Source organism: Armigeres subalbatus, chromosome 2 (assembly GCF_024139115.2).
Source record: "Armigeres subalbatus isolate Guangzhou_Male chromosome 2, GZ_Asu_2, whole genome shotgun sequence".
NCBI classification, from domain to species: Eukaryota; Metazoa; Arthropoda; class Insecta; order Diptera; family Culicidae; genus Armigeres; species Armigeres subalbatus.
The window spans coordinates 143,195,183-143,216,716 of record NC_085140.1 but is presented as its reverse complement, the minus strand read 5'-3'; the positions used below and the strand labels follow the sequence as shown (position 1 = coordinate 143,216,716).

The 21,534-nt window shown below is 37.9% G+C and overlaps 1 protein-coding gene across 2 annotated transcripts in view; it reads right to left on the bottom strand.

Moving 5' to 3' along the window:
• The window catches only part of LOC134210927 (potassium voltage-gated channel subfamily KQT member 2-like), a 685,380-nt gene that overhangs the window by 251,764 nt on the left and 412,082 nt on the right, over positions 1-21,534 (bottom strand). For both annotated transcript variants that reach the window (XM_062687367.1, XM_062687366.1), the window contains exons 6-8: positions 14,235-14,363; positions 13,543-13,653; positions 10,573-10,760 (exon numbers count right to left, since the gene is read on the bottom strand). In XM_062687367.1, the coding sequence (XP_062543351.1) occupies positions 10,573-10,760; positions 13,543-13,653; positions 14,235-14,363 (428 nt within the window). The remainder of the gene's footprint in view (positions 1-10,572; positions 10,761-13,542; positions 13,654-14,234; positions 14,364-21,534) is intronic.

Sequence of the window (21,534 nt, the reverse complement as noted above, 5' to 3'; positions counted from 1 at the left end):
GAGCACACAGTAACTTGAATATTTTTTACTGACCGATCGGTATATTTTTTGACAAGTCTGGTAGATTTTTATAATACGGAGTAGATCGGTAAAATATTCTACCGAATTACTGTATTTCATTTTATGATGCTGAGAGGTCGGCAAAAATGTTTACGAACGTCGGTTAATTCTTCATACTTTACTGATCTCTCGGTTCAAAATTACTTTTACAGGATAAAATCAGTAAAAAATATTACCGAGCTGTAATTCTGGATTTAAGTGTGAAGCAGACCGTCGAGGAATTTTTGTGTTTATTCCGGAGCGAGTAAAACTTCGATGCGTGTTAAAGTAGGGCTACGTCTGTGTATTCAACAAAACAAGTTTACTTTGAAAATGCAAAGCAGGACTCCAAGGCATTTTGTGTTCATTCCGGAGCGAGTAAACATCAGAGACATTTTGACGTATTACTGCATCTGGGTAGTCTATAGAGGAGTACACTTTGCGAATGCATTGCAAGATCCCGAGACATTTTTTGTTTCTTTTTCGGAGCGAGTAGAACTTCGAAACATGTTGACGCTGGACTACGTCTAGGTATGCTATAGAGGACCTCTGCGAATACAGAGCACGACTCCGAGAAAATTTGTGTTTATTCCATTTTGTGTTCATTCCGAAGTGATTAAATTTTTTTGGCATTTTGACGTAGGAATACGTCTGTGTATTCTATGGAAGAGTACACTTTGCGAATGTGAAGGACTCCAAAGCATTTTTGGTTATTCCGGAGCGAGTAGAACTCCAAGGCATTTTGAGGTAGGCCATCGTTTGTGTATCCTATAGAAGAGTATACTTTGCGAATGCAGAGCAGGATTCCGATGCAACTCCAAGACATGTTCGTCTGGGTATTCTATAGAAGACCACACGAATGCAGAGCGGGACAATTTTGTTCGTTCCGGAGCGAGTAGAACTCCGAGACATGTTGACGTAGGATTCCGTCTGTGGCTTCTATGAAGGAATACATTTTGCAAATGGACTCCGAGGCGTTTTTTTAAATTTATTCCAGAGTGAGTAAAACCCCAAAGAATGTTGACGTAGGACTACGTTTGCAAGTTCTATAGAGGATTGCTCTTTGCGAGTACCAAGCAGGACTCCGGGCATTTTTTGTGTATTCTGAATTGTGCAAGAGCAAGTAGAATTCCGAAAAAAAATTAATATGTGACCCACAATCATTATTAGTTTTAGCAAACGTATGACGGTACTTAACATATCAAGTTTGTTCTTCTTTGCATTAGATGTTGATGGTACTACAATATTAAGAATTGTTTTAATTTATTTTGAAGCAATTTGGGTATGATTTTTCTTTATAATGAAATATTTATAAAATTGAAATCATATTCTCACAAAGTTCAAAGAGTAGGGAAGGAGAAAGATGTAGTATTCAGAGTAAGCAGCTAATGACTTTAGTTTGTATAAGTGATTCTAGACTATGAATTGATTCTGCTATTGCGGATAGTACATTAAACATAAGCAATCAAATATACCAATCGTGAAATCACATATTTCGCGTGCCCCAATTTACCGTACAATGTTACAAGTTTTACATTAGACTTGATTCGAACTCTCAATTTTGCATATGCACTAATCACGATAGAGAAAGAATCTGTGCATGGTTGTGCAGTGTGAGATGGTGTTGGTAGCGCCATCGGGTTGAGTAGAAACGACGAAGATTGCACCGGCAGTTTGTTGTCGAATTTTAAAACGAACAGTCGCACCGCTCTTCAACGGCGGATTCCATTCAGCCGTTTTCGGCTGGAATACGACAGTTATGGGTTATAGTTAAGGATTGTTGCCAAAATAATAACAAGAGCATTGTTCAGAATCAGTGTTACTGATTCGCTTTGAGTAACTTTACTATCTAAAACGTCACAAAAAAATTGATAAACAGCAAATAGGAAAGCGCATCACCCGGCGTCAATTCATCATCGAAATGGGTTATTTTTCGCAAGAAGTTTCGCCGGAAAACCATGTTCTTACATCATCTGCCACAGCTCATTTCTTTATAACGCTTATATTGAATCAATGAACAGATAGTAAGATGGCTCAGAAGGGTAATCCGTTTTGTAATTAGCCTATGCTATTCATCTGTTAAGCAAACTAAACAACCAGACATATTATTTGGGAGCCACTACATTGGCTAAAAAATCTCCACATTCAGCCCATACCTTACTGCGTATTTTCGGTCTCTAGAAGAAATTCGAAGGATTTTCCGTGGAAACCTGGGAAGAGTTTCCAAGACAGGACCGAGGAAATTTAAAAGAAATTCTGAAGATTTTACCAAAGAAACTCTAAAGAATTTTACGAGGAAATTTGAGAGAAGCATTCCCGAAAAAAAATCAGATTTTCCCAATGAAAGAAAAGTTTCTTGAAGAAATACAGAAAAAAATTGCGACAAAATTCAGCAGCATTTCCCGAGAAAATTCAAGAGAATCTTCCAGAGAAATTTTAGAATAATTTTCCGATGAAATTTAGAAGAATTTCCCAAAGAAATTCGGAAGAATTTCTTGAAGAAATTTAGAAGAATTTGTAAAGGAATCTTAAGAAATGTGTTTTTTCTAGGTGTTCCCGAAGAAATTTCCTATAAAAATTCAGCATAAACTTAGAAAAAAATCCATTGAAACTACAAAAATCTTGAGGAAATTCCAAAGAATTTGCCAATAAATCTCGGAAAAAACAGAAAAGAAATTCAGAGATGTTTTCCGAGGAGGTTCAGAAGAAATTTAGAAAGATTTTCCAGATAAATTATAAAAAAAAATTCCCTAGAGAATTCGGTAGACTATTCCAAGTAAATTTAGAGAATTTCCCGAGGAAATTCGTATGAATCGTCCGAGGAAACTTAAAAGAATTTATTGATGAAATTCAAAATAATTTCCCGAGGAAATACAAAACATTTTTTTTCGAGGATATTTAGAAGGGTTTTCTAAAAAAAAAATTAAGTGCACTGCTTCACTCTCCTACCTATATATACATCCGGTGGCGTCAGATAAAATAACACAAGAGCACACGCTCCAGAGTAATTTTGGAATAATTTCCGAAATTTAAAAGAATTTCCCAAAGAAATTTGGAAGAATTTCCCATAGAAATTTAGAAGAATTTCTCAAGGAATCTCAGAAGAAATTCCCGAACAAATTCTGAAGGAATTCTTAAGGGATTTTTGAAGAATTGTGGATTTTTATTCCAAGGTATTTGCGAAGAAATTTCCTCGAAAATTCATAATATGTAAATTTAGAAAAAAATTCCTGGAAACTACAAAAATCTTGAGAAAAATTCATAGAATTTGCCAATAAAACTCAAAAAAAATAATTCAGGTGAGTTTTCTGAGAAGGTTCATAAGAAATTCAGTAGAGTTTTCCAGATTAATTGAAATGAATTTTCCGAGAAAATTCAGTAGACTTTTCCGAGGAAATTTAGAAAAAAATCCCGACGAAATCCAAAAGAATCGTCTGAGGAAACTTAAAAGAATTTCTTGATGAAATTCAAAATATTTTCCTAAGGAATTTTAGAAGAGCTTTCCGAGGAAATACAAAATATTTTTCTCGAGGATATTAGTATTGCATTATTTTAAATCGCAAGTTTTTACACATTAAGGAAGTCATTACAGCTGACCTGACAATAACTGAGTAGCAACCATTAGCAGTAAATCATGCTCATGTATGGTCTATAAAGAAGCGCGCAAACAAATACTCCAAACTCCGCTAGCGCTGATGGATCTCTGGAGTTCCTTATCCGAACTGGAAACTCACGCTAGTTTGAGCTCGTTTGAGCCTTGGCAAAGGCGAAAGGTTGCGTTGTCTTTTATCCATGTCCATCACGTAAAGCTAATAAAAAATCGATCAATCCCAATGCCTAGGTGTTAGAGTGTCAATTTCCGGGCACTTTTTCTTGTCCCAGGACTTCGGATAGGAAATGTTCTATTTCCCGGGAATTTTTCGTAATATTACTCTTAATCCTGATTACGGTGTTACTCAGAAGCAAAACTTTATATTGAAACTAAATTAGCAAATCGTAGATTTTATATGTACAAACATATTCTAAGCTGAAGAACGATGGATGGTTCTCCCAACAGATCCCAATAGGTTCTCCGCGATCTGCACCCCAACATAGATGGTACGAAGCACTTTCCTTTCGAAAACTCCCAGTGTGCGTTGGTCATTATGCGTCTCCGAATTTCTCTGCTGGTATCATTAACGGAGGTCACCAGTGAGCCGAAGTACACGAATTCTTTTACCACCTCGATTTCGTTACTACCAATACAAACTTTGGGGGGACGAACTTCATGAAAATCGTACCACTCGTGTCGATCCCTGCACTTCGTATTACTCCCTCCAGAGCGATGTTGAATAGCAGACACAAAAGACCATCACCTTGCCGTAACCCTCCGCGCGTTTCGAAGGGACTCGAGAATGCCCCTGTAACTCGAATTACATCACCAGATCCAGCATCGCTTTGATCAACCGTGTCAGTTTATCCGGAAATCCGTGTTCATGCATTAGCTGCCATAGCTGGTCCCGATCGATTGTATCATATGCGGCTTTAAAGTCATTAAATAGATGACGTGTGGGCACGTTGTATTCGCGGCATTTCTGCAATACTTGATGTATGGCGAACACCTGATCTGTGGTAGAGCGTTTACCCATAAATCCCGCCTGGTACTGCCCCACAAACTTTCTTGCAATTGGTGTCAGGCTGCGTTCAGCAATGTGATTGAGCGGTAGTTGCTACTATCCAGCTTATCGCCCTTTTTGTAGAAGGGACACACGATACCTTCCATCCACTACTGCGGCAGAGCCTCATCCTCCCAAACCTTGGTAATTACCCAGCGCAGCGTTCTAGCCAGTGCCTCACCACCGTGTTTAAACAACTCTCCTGGAAGTTCGTCAGCTCCAGGACTTTGCTGTTTCTCAGTCGGCCGATCTCCTCCTGGATTTCCTGATGATTCGGAGCCGGAAGTCGTATGTCCTGCGTGCGTGCTCCTAGCCATACTGCCACCGTTATCTGCCACATCGCCATTCGGGTGCTCTTCGTAGTGCTTTGGATCACCTCACGCTCGTTTGTAAAGGGTCCTATTTATATCCTCACACATATCGGGCTGTGGCACATGGCCCTCACGTGAACTGGCTCAATCATGTGCATAAGTGCCTTCAAACCACCAACCGGCCCCATCCAGAACTTTTTTTTATTACTATTTATCAAGGTGTTTTTTTAACATAAGATTAAGTTCAACACCGAAACACCAATCCAAAACTGGATATTCTTTGATCCGGAATGATCCGATGGTGATTTCATCCAACAACCAACCCACCTAATCCGACAAGGTCTAATAGTGATTAGACCTGAACCATCGTTCAATTCACTCTAGATTTGGTTTCAATTGACCTAACTAAGTCTATTAGTTCCTTCAAACCACCGACCAAGCCATGTCAGATTTAGATTTTTTTATCCGACTAGATCCGATAGCGATTCAAAACATCATTCAACCAGCTCCAGATCTGAATTTCATTTACCTAACTAGGTCCAGTGGTATCTCCAAACCATCCATAGACTTACTCCAGAATTTAATTTTCTTGATCCGACAAAGCCCGAAGGCAATTCTGGCCTCCAAACAACCCACTTTCAAGTAGGTTTTTCAAAATGCGAATTTGGCGAGTATTTGGTTTGGCCAACCATCGTCAGAAGTCTGACTCAGAACCACTCTAGTGCAGGGATTGAATCCTAAAGAGAATGAACAAGTCTCTCACTTATCATCTATGTAGACATATACGATATGTAGCATACCGCGAGAGACTTTTTTCGCAAGCTGTCATGATAGAGAACTGATTCGGGAGGCTATACCACATGATAAATTTCTTTTAGAAAGCTCCAAATGCGAGGAGCACTGGCTCTGATGATGCATTTCAACTTGTTCTACACAGCTGTCCGTGCAGTAACCAACACAAAAAGAGCGAAAACAAAGCTGAAATCACCATTTTTCTGTTTTTCGCACTTGTATACAAGTTTGAAAAATTTGTTTTCATGGCTTGTTATGATTCGGAACAGTTTTTGCCTCTCTTTTATCGTTGTTCGTTATCTATTGAGAGCGATTTCTGCAAACCATGCTCTAGTGTTAAATTTTCCTCGATTCAAATAGGTCTGGTAGTGATTACGAGCATTGATCGATTCACTTAAGAGTTGGATTTATTTGAACCAATGAGATCTATCAGTGCATGACTTCTGGGAAAAATCTGTTTCTTTGATTCGCGTTAGCTTTTTTGTTCATATTTCTAGTACTTAAACGAGTACAACAAAACGAACATTACTTACTGCATTAATAATTTTTTAACATTGACAGAAACCATAAAGAAAATATTCATTTAGTGCTTCACGAAAAAGACTAATGATTTGAGCCCTCCTTCGCGCTGTTTGTTTCAAACATCTATAATGTTTATATTTTTAAAATCTGCTCAAACCCTTGATGTACTTTAGAAACGGCCGTAAAGAAGTTTAATTTTTTTTATGAACTTCAAACCCGTCTCTGCAAAGTTCCTCAAATTAATTGTTTCAAAAAGTATCGCAAGAATAAAAAAAAAGTTTTTTTTTCTTCAATCCACATGGACATTGTGTTTTCTCATCTTACTTCTTTTTTGGAAGATTCAAATTGTTCTCCAAATGTAAAATTGCATTTTATTTCCCTTAGTGCTCAACAAAGGTTTCACCAAGGGCGCTGGGAGTCCACGCTACGGCTCTGTCGAGAATACATAAAAATTAATTTCTGTCTGGCTGAGCCTCGGAAACTAATGAACTGATCGGCGTGAAAATTTGTATGCAGAGGTTTTTGGGGCCGGGGAGGATTCTTAAGATGGTTCGAGACCCCTACCCCTTTGGAAAGCCCCCTTACAAATGGAACATTTTTTTTTTCATAACTCGAGAATTAATCAAGCAAATATAACCAAATCAGTGGATGTTTTGGAAGGGAAGATATACAGTGTCGGACAAAAGTATAAGACCAGGGGCCGTTTTTCATACAAAATGATCAACTCTGGACGGCCTTATATCGGCTTGTAGTTGACCAATCGAGCTGCAATATTGGCTGCCGAGAATTTACCTTTTATAGGTCTGTAAGTTTGAAGTCCATGGTCCGAAAAATGTGTATCCTGTGTAAATGTGTATCCCCCAAGCAGCCAAAATTTCAGCTCGATTGGTCAATTACAAGCCGAGATACAGCCCTCCAAAGTTGATCATTTTGTATAAAAAACGAGTTCTGGTCTAATAGTTTTGTCCGACACTGTATTTCTGTGGTGGTTCGAAACTCAATTTCAAGCGAAACGAAGTTCGTCGGGTCTGCTAGTATTAAATAAGAACATTGTTTTCTAGATGTTGTTCGCCCGTGCCATATCACCGATCGTTAGGCAATTCAATAGGGGAAGGGGGGCAATGTGCTCTAACTGAGCAAAGACTGCTTTATTGTCTTAGTTGTAACGATTTTCATGTTTTTTTTTACCTCAAACAACAGTTAAACATTATAACTAGCTGCTGATCTTAAACTTGAAGATATTGAAAAAACTTGAACATATTTTTTTATCAAAAAGTGGTGGTATTCTGCTGCCTTAAGGCTCCCCCAGACCTAAGCGATTTCATCGCCGCGACGGCGACAACTAGTCGCAGCGATTCTATCGTTGGGTCGCTGCAGGCAATGTTCTATTTACGCTTCCATACCAACGGCGACAGAATCGCTGTCGCCAAGTGATAGAATCGCGTCGCTACTGTCGCGTCGCGTGTGTTTGGGGGAACCTTTAAAACTCATGAGGTAAAACGCCTTTCAGCTAGCAGCACTTAGGGAACAAAACATCACGCGTTGGCGCATCAGCATTCGGGTCTGGACAGTGCATGGAGACGCGTAGTATATTTTAAGTTAGTCCCTCTGTACGGTGACTAAAATCGTGTTTTTAGCGCGTTTATTTAATAGTACTTTTATTATGTGATTTAGCGTTTAGACGAAGATTTAGGTTTTTAGACTTATGATCAATCCTCCTAAAAGTGAGATGAAAAATTTATTTTTTCCACTTCACAATATGGAAGGTATACGTCTTCACGAGAGTTGTAGCAAAAGTTCTCCTGAAAAACTTTGTCGAAGGCACCTACTTTTGGAGATTTAATGATTTTTATGCCAACAAGTTTTAAACATGTTCGATGTATAAGCATATGGAGACGCATGGTGCATTGGTTCATCAACTCCTTGTTATGGGTGATGGATTTCTATCTTGCATAGTAGGAAATGGTTTTTGATGAAACATTGACATTCCGTTACAACTCTACAGTTCAGGTATTATTTTAAAGTTCATTACTTGTACTTTGTTATACGCATGAGATTGACTGCCACAATTTGCCCGTTGTCAAATAGCAAATAAATCAAATCTAACTAAAAAATTCCATAGAACTGTTATAACTTTTTTTTTAATATTTTAATATTATCTAAACTTTTTTAGAACATGCAAAAAAATTATAAATTAAAGTAAGAAATATATGACGAAAACAACATTTTCAAGGGGTTGTCTGCATAAAACGAATAAAAATCTCCAAAAGTAACGGAATTACTAACTTAATGCCTTCGACAAAGGTTTCCAGCAAAACTTTTGCTACAACTTTTATGAAGAGTCAAACCTTATATGTTGTGAAGTGGAAAAATTGAATTTTTCATCTCACTTTTAGGGGGATTTATCAGTAAGCTGAATATCTCCAAAGAAACGCATTAACTTAATGATAAAATGTCTCGAATACACTATTACGCCAAATTGAATAATAAAGGTAATATTAAATAAACGCGCTCAAAACACGATTTTAGCCACTGGGGCGTTAATGATAAATGTGAAATGTTCCTTTTCATTATTTTGTCTCTTTTTTGTCTAACCTTCTTAATTCTAGGTCTAGTTTTGTTACGCCCATCTCAAACAAGGTAAATATGAGAAAATATCCAAAAGGTGAGAGGGGCGTTTTGGGACCTCTTTCCCTAATTCAGTCCGAAACCCATCGTTGGAATCCATAAAGAGTTCGATTTTCATTTTTTTAGTGTTAACAGCGTGGAGGCGCATGGTACATGATAAGTTGGAATGAATGGGACATCTTTCCCATTATTTTAATTCACTTAGAAAACGAATGGAAATCTTAGTTTGAGAAAGACAATATGGAGACATTTTATTTCTGGTAAATAATTATATCTAGACCAACATTTGAAAAGGGCGTAACAGCCAAAATTTATTCCTTCTAATTGTTCGGCCACATATAAAGCTTAATATGTAGACGAGGAATCAGAAGGAATAAATTTTAGCTATTACGCCTTTTTCAAATGTTGATATCCTCTGTTGTAATTCTGATCTTGTGATCTTCGAAACGATTTATTCTACGAATCAAAACCCAAAATATATTAAGTAGGGGAACGGTTCGCCACTTCATCTCATAGCTCCTATTTCCATTCCATCAAAAACAAAGCAATGGAACGGAATTGAATTTGTTTATTATTTTTGTGATTTTTTTCAGCAGTGAGCACGCATGTTGACAAAAGGAAGCGACGAATTTGATGCCGTATTTCTTTGTTTAGCGATGAGATGGATATATGTACAGTGAGATTGAGATCGGAACAGTTCCCCTACTAGCAGAACGTACCATGCGTTGCTCGGGTTTGTTGTTACATTTGACATTCTTAATGTCAATTTACCCTATGATTTTATGTTAATGACGATAAGTGAAGAAATCTTGCAAATCGGTCCATCCGTTCGTGTGTTATATTGCCTCAAAGGAAATGCAAACTAATTTTTATATAATATAAAGAATAAAGTCAAACATATATCATAGGTATAGGTAATAAGGCCGTGTAATCCGTTAATCAAAAGAACTAATTAGAATGTTTCCATCTTAAACCGGAATCAGAAACTTAACATCCGTCCTTAAACTAATATAGAACTAGCTTCTAGTCCATAATTTCGCTGAGTGGGCAAGAATTGACGATTCTGTAGTACACGGTCTAAGTTTTCAAACTGAACAACTATGCAGATGAAATTCCTCTTCCAAGTAGATAAGGATAACGACCTTGTCCGAATTTCCCCCTTCAAACCAAAGGTTAGAGTTTCTATTTGTTGAAAGAGTATCGTGTCCGTGTGTGTGCCCGGGTTTATTTCGAGAAAAGAGTTGAGGGGTGTGAAATGGTACATGAAGAAGTGCTTGTGTTTATGTATATTGAAAATAAGAGAACAGTTTCGCTTTCCTTTCGGGTTTGTCATTTTGTGGATGGTATTTGTTGTTTTCTCCTGTGAAGTGCCAACACGGTTCTGATAAGGTATATGTTTTTTTTATATTCAGAGTAAACGAAAATGGAATCAGTGTACAACGAAAATAGTGACATAACATGTAACAGATTGAACGGTTAAACGAGACTGTAATAAAGGTATCGGTAGTATTGAGTTCGGTTATACAGCGGTAGATAGAAAACAAGACAACATAAAATAATAAGGAAAAATTTTAAAGTTCAAACACGAGAAAACGACATGCGGAACTGGGAAGTACACTACTTACGATGGCGGCGGGCTGGGAAGAGGTACTTGGTGAATTTTCCACGTCGCTTCCGAGAGCGAGTGTTCGTCTGCTGCGTAGCATCTCCAGAGCGATTGGATCAGCGTGGCAGCTGGCTGACGGCGTCGGATCATGTGCTTCTGCCGTTGTTGCTGTTGTACTTTCAAGGCGAAACCGCTACCAAGAATGCCCTACGGGGAAAAATGGAAAAAACGGAACATTGAAAACGATATGGTTGGCAGTGCAGTCAGTGGTGTAATTCGTTGTGGTAGAGTGTTGGCTCATTCAAAAATAATAATAAGGATGTTTAGATAACAATAGACATTGATAATATTTTGTATGAACAAGTAATCTTAAATAAATTTACATCATTTTACAAAACAAAACGGTCTACTGAAAATCTCCCTAGCTCTGCATTACGCCACTGTTAAACAAACGTACTCATCATTTAATCCTCGGGTGATATTTTGTGACAATGCCTACCTCAATATACCAAAAAGCTGCGTTATGCTCCTGGCAGCCTCTCCTAATTATAAATTGAATAAAAAAAATCTGTCGCTGCCAAGAAATAAAGTCAGACTCCACAAGTACACTCTTCGAATTACAAACAAAAAAAAAAAACACATAATGAAACTCATGAAAAGCTCTTTAGAAGAATATTTTTATGATTCGAACGTGCCTTCGAGGAAAACTTTTTCCCATTTTTCTGCTTCCCATGACAGCGCGCCAGGCAACATGCTCGACTCTTTGCAGCCAGCCAGCTAGCCATCCAGCAACAAGAAAGGGTGCGAAAAATGGCTTAAATTTTACGACCAGCGTTCACGGTGGAAAATCGTACTCTGACTCCGGTAGGTTCGCAGAACTCGGTGATGCCAGCTGCTCTCGGGGAAAAGGTGAACTTTAAGTACCTACTCCCGAGTGTATAATCTGCTCGGAATGCAACGTGTTAGTTCCGAGGACTACGGCGGCAACAACGGTGGTAATAGCCGTCTTGGCCTGTTGAAAGCAGAAGCAAGCTTTTAGAGACTGTTGCAGGCGCCTACTTTTGATAACGGGAAGGATTTTGGCTGCCATGGATAGGAAGAATGAAAAACACTTAAACTTCGAACAAGTTGGATTAAAACTTTAATTCTAACAGCAGGAATCTACATGTAAGCACCTACATGAAAGAACAAAATGTTTCATTTTATTTTATTGCTTCACGGACAGGACAACGCTGTGCTAATCGACACACAGGGACCGGTACAGGTGAAAGTTTTCCGGTATGCCCCCTGCTACCCATTTTGGGCTCGAAAGTTTCAGCTGCTCACTTGGAGAATCCGTTTCTTAAGCTTGAGAAACTTTTCTTATCGAATTGTTTACAGCTTGTTATGCTGAGCTACATTTTAAAGCCCATGCACGAGATAAAAACGTTACAGTTAACATATGTGGAACGGAAACATACAGTCTTAATAATGCTTTGCTTTCTCCCCTCGAATGTGTAACTGGGGTTCTGGAGCTTCCGTAAATAGAATTAATTGGATAAGACCATTGGCGTATAGATGGGGGGGCTATTTCCCCGTAGGAAAAGTTTAGCCCCTGCTCGGATGAAAAGTTAATTGATAATGATATAAGTGTCAAAAATCTTTTACAATTTTTTCCTATAAAAATGAATTGTGTTCGTATTCGCAAACTGCTAGATGGATTTTCTGCTAAAATACATCCCGGGATACACCCAGTTTTTTACACGGTTTTGTTTTAGTCGATTAAGAACTTTTATTATGAGCCTTTAGCGTCAATGAAACTATGAGTTATATGCCCAAGAAAAAAATTACAAAAAAATCAGGTTTTATTTAACATTTATGCGACAGTGTACTTTCCTCCCGAACATGCAAAAAAGGAGTAATCTGAAAAAAAAATCATTGTTGCTGAAAAAATCATATCAAAATTTAATCCCGAAACAAATGTCCACATTATATGATTTTTAATCAGCAGGCAGCCAATTTTATTATTGACGATAAAAATGACTAGACACCTGTGGGCGGCATGACGGCGTAACGCCATTGGCCATCGTCGGCGTCGGCGGCGTGGGTTGGCGTGAACTAGTTTCAAGCGCACAACATTTCTGCAGAATTTATTCAGAAGTTCCTCTACGAATTCCCTAGGAAGTTCCTCACAAGTTAGTTGGAAAGTTCATCTCGGAATTTCTGTGGACATTCTTCCAGATATTCCTTCGGAAGGAAGTTCCTCCTGGAATTCATCCGGGAGTTCCTCCAGTAATTCCTCTGGGAGTTCCTCCAGGAATTCTTCCGGGAGCTTCTCCAGAAATTTCTCCGGAAGTTCTTTCAGGAATCCCTCTAGGAATTTCTCCGGAAGTTCCTCCAGGAATTCCTCCGGAAGTTACTCCAGGAATTCTTACGGAAGTTACTCCAGGAATTCCTCCGGAAGTTCCTCCAGGAATTCCTCCGGAAGTTCCTCCAGGAATTCCTCCGGAAGTTGCATCAGGAATTCCTCTGGAAGTTCCTCTAGAAATTCCTCTGGAAGTTTCTCTAGAAATTGCTCCGGAAGTTCCAATTAAATGAGTTTTAGATAAAACATAAATAAAAAATAAAAAAAAATAATTTGATTAAAGTGATACAGCTTCATCAGAATAATTATTTTAAATATATGTATATGTTCTAATTAGAAGCCGATTTTTGAGGAGTCCGGAAAGACCATGGCCACCCGCCTCCACAAATCCTTATGTATCAAAATCAATCTTTTTGTACAATTTAGTAAAGCCTTACTTATTGGATTATTAAATTACTAATTTAGAAGGTAATCAATAGCGACGCCTTACATCCGTTATATTTCTAGAAAAGTTTACTACTACAAAGACACTTGACTCACCTTCAATATTTGCCCATATCATCCACAATTTTATGATAGTTGTGATGTGGCTCTATATCCATTTCCCGCCAACCCAAAATCATTTCCAAACCGTGTATTACTTACCGCAGGTAGGGCAAAAAATGAGATTCCGAGTAAGGCGCAAAACGAGGCAATAATTTTTCCTTGCCACGTTTCCGGTACCATATCGCCGTATCCGACCGTGCACAGCGTTATCTGGGTGTGGAGCCAGATCGTGGGGTACAGCCAGACAGCCAGACATCATCCAGGTAGGTGGTGTTTGCGTATGCGGCGATCGGGAAGAAAGGATCCAATTCGCCGGAAATATTCCAAACAGCGGGGTGTCGTTACGATTCCGATTGGCACCAGCATACGATATTTGTCCACAGGATCGAATAGTAAAAAAGAACATCGCAGCAGGAAGAAATGAGACGAGGAAATTGTTGTGCGGTTAGACTCGGTCAAACATTGGAATGCTCGTCTTCTGGTTGTTTGCCACTGCTGGAAGCCTTCAAAACGGAGGAAGTGGGTAGTGCGTTGATTAAATTTTGCCACTTGGCTGCTTTCGCAGCTTTGCGGTGTTGGTTTATATCGCTTCGATTGGCGAAATCCGAAGCTTCCGGCTGGGAGGGATTATTCAATTAGGTATTTGCACCGCCGTGTGGTGCGTAGCATTTGGCTCACGTTATGGTAAACGGCTTAAAATGTATCCCAGAGTCGTCGGTTGAACACGCACTTCCCACATCTCCGAAACAGTGCAAACATATTTCACGGATTTAAACGTCAAGTGTACTTACCACACCCCACCACAAGGCTTGAGCAAAGTTATTGAATTTGGTTTCCTTCACATCCTTCTCCATTAAATACACTAAAAACGAGGCAAAAATAAGGCCCAGGAATCCTATGTACAATGTTGTTATTAGTTCCTGAAATGGGACAAATTAAAGAAATTGTTTTAGTTCAGTTGAGCCGTAAATCTGTATTTAAATTGAAGAATTGATAATAATTGTACAAGTTCTGCAAAGTTGAACAAAGAACGAACCATTGTACAAACTGTGTAAGCTAAATAAAATGAGAAAAATAGATCCATAATTAATTCCCAACTAAAATCTCATTATACTAGAACAATTGGAACAATCTACCATTTGGTAAAGTTATTTATTTATGTAGGTATTTATATTATTTGCGCATTTTTATATACTACTAAACAAAAGTTACATTTTCTGGCTTTCTAATTCTTGAAGTGTCTTTTTATCGCAAAACAACGCACTCAAAAAAATAGCTGTACCACAACCTTCGATGCAAGGATTCGCCTTTTCAAGACTCCTCCGTCAGAACGCAGATTATCCCATTCAGCCGCTTCTTACGCAAATGGTCTATATTCAAGTTCATTATCTATATTGCCATCGCGTGGATCATCGGCCCTTCACCCGCCGCCGGCCGTAGTCGTTTTCACTGAGGTTATTTTGTGTGACAGAAATTATGGTTTTTCTAATTTGCGATATCATGACCACCGGTTGTTCGGAGAGGAGAGTCGTATCCGGGTCGCTCCACATGAGTTGGCATTTCACTTAGGTACAGGGTCAAGCTCAAGCTGGTGCTTTTCGCCGACGTAATGGGTGTAATGATTAATTGTTCCTCATTCAGGCGCTTCGATAGCGCATTTTATCGTGGGTAAGCCGACATAGGAATATGTGTGTGTGTGAAAATGTTTGTAAGGAAAAGTTAGCCAGTCCAAGGAAATGATGGTCACTAATGATTGTGAGTAATAATAGTGTTCGCTTAACTTCGAGATGACGACGGCGTTGAAAGTAATGAAAGGGAAGGGAGTGCTATTTATGGTATGTATTACGTGAAATATAAGTACCGTAAATCGCGGTATTTTTAGAAAAGTTTTTTTTAGGCTTCTATGGGACGAGAATACTATTAGAAAGCGTATCAAGCATGTGTGTATGAGAGGACAAATTTACTCAGAAATAAATGTTTGCTTCAACTTGTACCTACTTATTAAGACAACGATCGTCTGTTTACATACAAGTAGCGATAAAACTAATTATCAACTTTTATTTCAATAAACATGAGTTAGCTTGTCAGATAATTCAAACCATTGATGACGTAGAGTATTTATTGCATTCTTATTAACATGCTCCTATATCAACATTATTCGCAAAATAGACAATTTCGGCTTGACATATATCATGCGTATCTTTGTTTTTGATTGTTATTCATATGGCACATGTTTGTTGTCAAATCTCTGAACGCAAGGTAATTAGTCATCAAAAAACTCTTAAAAATCATAAAACTACAAACATGTGTTAGAATTATTCAATTCAGGCGTGCTGGAGATTGTTTTTTAATTCTATTCAATCTACAGAATCAAACCTCAATCTTACTACTGCTACAATCTTTTCAAGTTACTCAAGTTATCAAAGTTGCTCTGTTTTACAGTCATGTTTAAGACCACGTCAGCAGTACTGTTTCCTGTAATTATTCTACTAGAAACAAGTGTCAAGCTCGTTTCAGAGTATTATTGTTCTGAATTTGCTTTTGGGGGGAACAGCAATTGAATTAGAATTTAGTTCCGGAAAGCGTGGCTCCTCTATACTAAACTTGCCCAGTTTAATGCGTTGCGAAACTATTATTTCCGCAATGGATTATGCTGCGAATGAATCATTTATTATTGTTTCGTGCCAAAACAAAAGCTCCTATTTTGGTGAGTGCATCGTTTGTTCGCCATTTACTAATAGGATTATGGAACTTAGTTGTTATGACGGCAGCTGTATTGTTCCTTTTCGAAACCAGGTGATGATGGAAATTTGTTGAATTTGTTGATAACGCAAGGATGCGGTATACAACGCGTCTTTATTGAATGTTTGAGCCGTTTGTTCGAGAAGCTACATCTGTGACACTTTCGAGATTAAGGAAAGTACGATTCCACGAAGTAAATTGAATGGTGCTGTCATTCATAAGCGTGTATTTTTGAAGTGTTTATCAAGATTGAATTCTTTCGGCGATAGCAGTCTTAATAAGTAGCTAACGCTTTTTGGTCCCACATCCGACGTGTCGGTTAATTTATTTAACCTGCTCAAAAGGTCTGGAGTTTGTATTTTTGTTAGCAAGAATGTTATCGATCATTTAGTAATCTGCGTTCGATCATTTAGTAGTTTATCAATAACTCATCACAGAGGCTTAATTTCAATACGTGGTGTATGGTGGACTTCTAATGCTAAGGTTTTTCTATAACTCTGCCTAACAAGTCGATGTTCGAATTCCACTATTAAAGGAGTTAAGGCACTAGCGACCATAACTCATACTAAATGATAAGAAAATTTCAATCATTCAATATAAGTTGCTGCTACTAGCGCCATAGCTCCGTTATTAGTGCAATTCAAACAACAAACTGTTACGCAAAGTTGTAGATAAACTGTTGCACTAGAAGTCCACCATACAACTTATTTTGAAATTTTGCCTCTGGAGTAAGTTATTGACAAACTACTAAATAATCGAACGCTGATTACTGAATGATCCATAACATCCTTGTTTGTTAGTGTGTGTAGTGTCTTACACACCAACACTATAAAAAATACAAACTTATAACTCTTTGAAAAGGTCTAAATAAATCAACCGAAACGTCGGATGTAGGTGCAAATAAGTATTTGCTACTTATCAAGACCGCCGAAAGAATTCAATCTAAATAGCAAAACTTCATTAGATAATAAATAGGAAGTGTTTATCAATTTTACCAGATTAGTAAAAAACTCCCAGATTGGTATTAATTAGAACGAATCAAATTTTTATCTAGTCAAAGAGGGCTTTTACTTGTGGCATACAATGTTTTACGGCTTCAACAACTTCGGAGATGAGCCAACCTCGGGCTGAAAGTCTCCCTAATAAAGACAATACAAAAAACTTGTTGTCTCGATCTCCGTTGTTAACACAATCCATTATATATAAAAAAAAATGGCGACATTAGTCTCATTGTGCTCCCGCATTAAACACATTTTCGGTATTTTCACAAACTTATCATGAGTATTGTGGAGCTTGAGTAAGATGCCTTCAGCGTGTGTTTATAGATTCACACCTCAGCGTGTCAATCGTCAAACAGCAAACCATATTACGGCCAAATAAGGTTGGTGTCTTGGCTAAATGCGAGAAAGGCAGTATCACTACTCGGTGAATTAGGTTGGGTTTTTTTTATTGGATCCTGTCGCTGATATCATGAGGTGAGTTTAATTCATGTGGTTCAATTGTAAAGAATGATATATTTTAGTTTGAAAAGTACATGGCACGTCTGGAAGACCGTCGAAAAATGATTTGTGGTTTGCAAAATCACAAGGCGCGTCTCGAAGACCAAAATCACAAAACGCGCCTCAAAGACCGCCGAAAAATGGATTGTGGTTTTCAAAATCACAAGGTGCGTCTCGAAGACCGTCGGAAAATGGTTTGTGGTTTGCAAAATCACAAGGCGCGTCTCGAAGACCGTCGGAAAATAGTTTGTGGTTTGCAAAATCACAAGACGCGTCTCGAAGACCGTCGGAAAATGGTTTATGGTTTACAAAATCACAAGGCGCGTCTCGAAGACCGTCGGAAAATAGTTTGTGGTTTGCTAAATCACAAGACGCGTCTCGAAGACCGTCGGAAAATGGTTTGTGGTTTGCAAAATCACAAGACGCGTCTCGAAGACGCGTGTCTGAAAGGCAGCCAAAAAAAGTTTGTGAAACCACAAGGTGCGTATGGAAGACCAACGGAAAATGCTGCGAGCATTGATTTTGATTTAAACAAATTTAGACTTCATGTAGTCACTAGGCGGCGGTAGTGTACATGACACTACCAGTTGAGCTGTGATATAATGAAATCTGAGAGAAATGTAGAAATATTCTATGCTACAAAACTGTTAGGAAAACCAAATATATTATCTGGAAATTTATCTTGGAATGCACTGACTAAGTACCCACAGCGGGATCAGATATTTTGAAATTTGCTAAATCAATAAGGTTGCTGGATTTCACAAAGCTATTCGGAAGTTCGAATTTATTATGCATAAGATCAGTTTGGAGATATTGGGTAGCAGTACTAGTTTACGCGTCTCTCATTTTGGGTTATTAGTCGCGAGGTTTCTAAGCAAAATTACCATTTTCGCATTCACGAGTTACCATTGAGGCTAACACGATGATACTTTTATGCCCAGGGAAGTCGAGACAATTTCCAAACCGAAAATTGCCTAGACCCACAAACTAGACCGGTAACGGGAATCGAACCCAGCCACCCTCAGCATGGTCTTGCTTCATAGTCGCGCATCAGACAAAAAAAAAGGATGGGGGGCATATTATGCCGTTTTGTGGTCTTATCCTGAGAGAGAGAAGAAAGCTCGCTTTATTTACGTTCATCCTGATGTCACTGCTAACCAGTCACCAACCTGGGAGCAACTTGACATATGCAGTACAATGTCGCTGTACCACGAAATTTTGGTCCGGGTGGTCCTGTCAAACTCGAGATTAATCGAATCATTTCACGAATAGGCCGAAAATGGAATTGATGTGCAATGCTGAAAAATATTAAATGAAAATCAATCTAAACTTGAATTAATCCAAGGAGTTTTCTTGTCCTCGGATACATTCAATCTATTCTACAAGCATTCCATGTAGTTGAAACAGTGACCCATTCTCATCCCCATTTGACCATTTGTCACCCCGACGGCGGTATCATGAAGACAAAATTAAGAAAGTTGGAAGAATGAACACAGAAGATGTAGGAACAGGATTGTAAGTATCCTGGTATATAGGTTAAGAACAACCCAGTAGAAAATTAGTGGGACATTATTCCTCGATGAGAGCAAGTTGATACATGCCAAGCAAATCAGGATAAGTCCCTATGAATATTTTTCAAAGCACAAAAATAATAAAATTAAACTACTAGTAAAACGGAAGCGCGATTTTCCAAGAAACATATGTAATTTATTTGTGTATCTGTACACAAGTTTATCAAATATCACACGGTGTAAAAAAATGGATTATTATCGAAGTTTCATGTACCTCCGATTTTTTTTCACAGAAAGTTAGGCAAGGTCATTTGAAATGAGGTACGGGGTGTTTTAAAATATTTCATCGGCGATTTTTTGAAAAAAGTGATTTTTATTGTTTTCTTCTCTAATATACCGTACAAATAGTCAATTGATAGCCCAACATTGGATCAATCATTGTAATTTACCCCTCAAAATTGATTATATACACATTTTGAAGACTTTTTGCCTATCTCGTATTTATATAGTTAACCTATCTTGACACGGGTATAAAATATTGAAAAACATTTTTAGTTCAAGCATTTTTAGTGTTATTTTTTATGTTTTGAAATCTTTGCTGAAACAATAATCTATCTCTGGCATCTATATTATTCTCTGATGAATATTGGTTTTGTAATCCTATCTTCTGACACTTTTATTAGATGACCTGCCCACTGGAATGCGCCGTAATATATGAGATTCAGAATGTTTTCTCCTTTGATGATGGATTTTGCTTGTAATTCATGCGTATGAGCCACATGTCTTTTTTTGGTCTCTCACCGAGTATTGCACGCTGCATCTTTCGCTAGAAAAATCTGACAGTATCCTAGGCTGCTTTTAACGTTTCATGTCCGTAATTGCCCACCCGAAGAATTGAGAAATTATAAAAAGCGAATTTAGTTTCCATCTGAATTATTTTTCTTCCTAACTTAGTCTTAAAACTGGTTATGTACGCCAGAGGTAACCCTATTTAAAGCAGACATTCTTCATAGGAAACGTCATTGCCAGTGTTTACAGTATTGTTAGTGTGTGTCAGTGTTTATCAGCATTTCAAAGGTTAATTTTGTTTATACATCTTAAAACATATCCCCTTTACTTTCTTAGCACAAACAATACTAAGCTTATCTCTGTCTCTGCATGTAACCATGTACTTCATCTTGGTAGAGCTTATCCATATGCTCCTAGGTTTTGCAGATGAAATCAGGCTCCTTGTGAAACGATCGCAGAGTAGTGGTGGAGACTTTTGTTTCACTGAAAATAGAAATGGTAAGGACATATCCACTCACACTACCAGTATGAAGTACATTCTTACGTATAGAAATAAAAATAAGAGGATTTACAGGAGATGATTGGAAGCGTTGAAGAAATAGCTCACATTGGAATGCTTTTGAAATGGGATAATGATCCCTAGTAGCATTGTTGTAGCTACTTATGCATAACGGTTTCATAGCACACCTAAAGAGTAAATCGCTATCTTCAAAAACATTATAATATCATAATTATTACTTGGGTGCAAAAATGGTTTTTTACAGCTTACCAGATTACTGCTCATAAAAGTATGAATGACCCACACAAATATGGAATCAATCAAATGTGAGACAGATATGCTTGTAGCAACAATGTAGCTTCCGTAACATGCAACCGAAATGGAGTTTGCTCTGCATAACTCCATCCAATAGGACATGAAACGTGGTAATTATAAGAGCAGGCCTGTAAGGTTTTGTGGTTTTCAAGCAAAATGTGCTGCGAACAAGGTAAGTTAAGGTTATAGTAAATGGTATGTACCCCACAAATGATGAGACACTGTATCTAGAGGAAAATATGAACCCTTTAAAATATGGCAGACTGACAATGGGTTGGTTAGATAGTGCGAATGTCGGATGAAAGAAATGTGATTACAACATTCAATAAAGATCCATATTTGGGCTTGAAAAAAAGTCGAGTCAAGTACGAGACACTGAAGACGGCCTTACTTTTGAGGTCGAAATACGTATCTGTCAAGATACAATAAAGTGGTGGAATTCAATGGGATTGTATAAACTCGTCTTATGACAGGTTGAAAAAGATGATAGTTGCTAAAAAATTTGAAAATAACGCAAAAATAAAACAAAATTATTAATAAAAACATAGTTTAGGAAGGCTTGAATTACAGAAATTGATATTTTTCAAATATTTAGATCTATTTCAAGATAGATTTTCTACTCAAAAAGGTCTACAAATGTGTACATTTTCAATTTTGAGGATTAATTACAATGATTGATCCAATGTTGGGTTATCAATTGTCTTTTTGTACGGTATATTAGAGAAGAAAACAATAA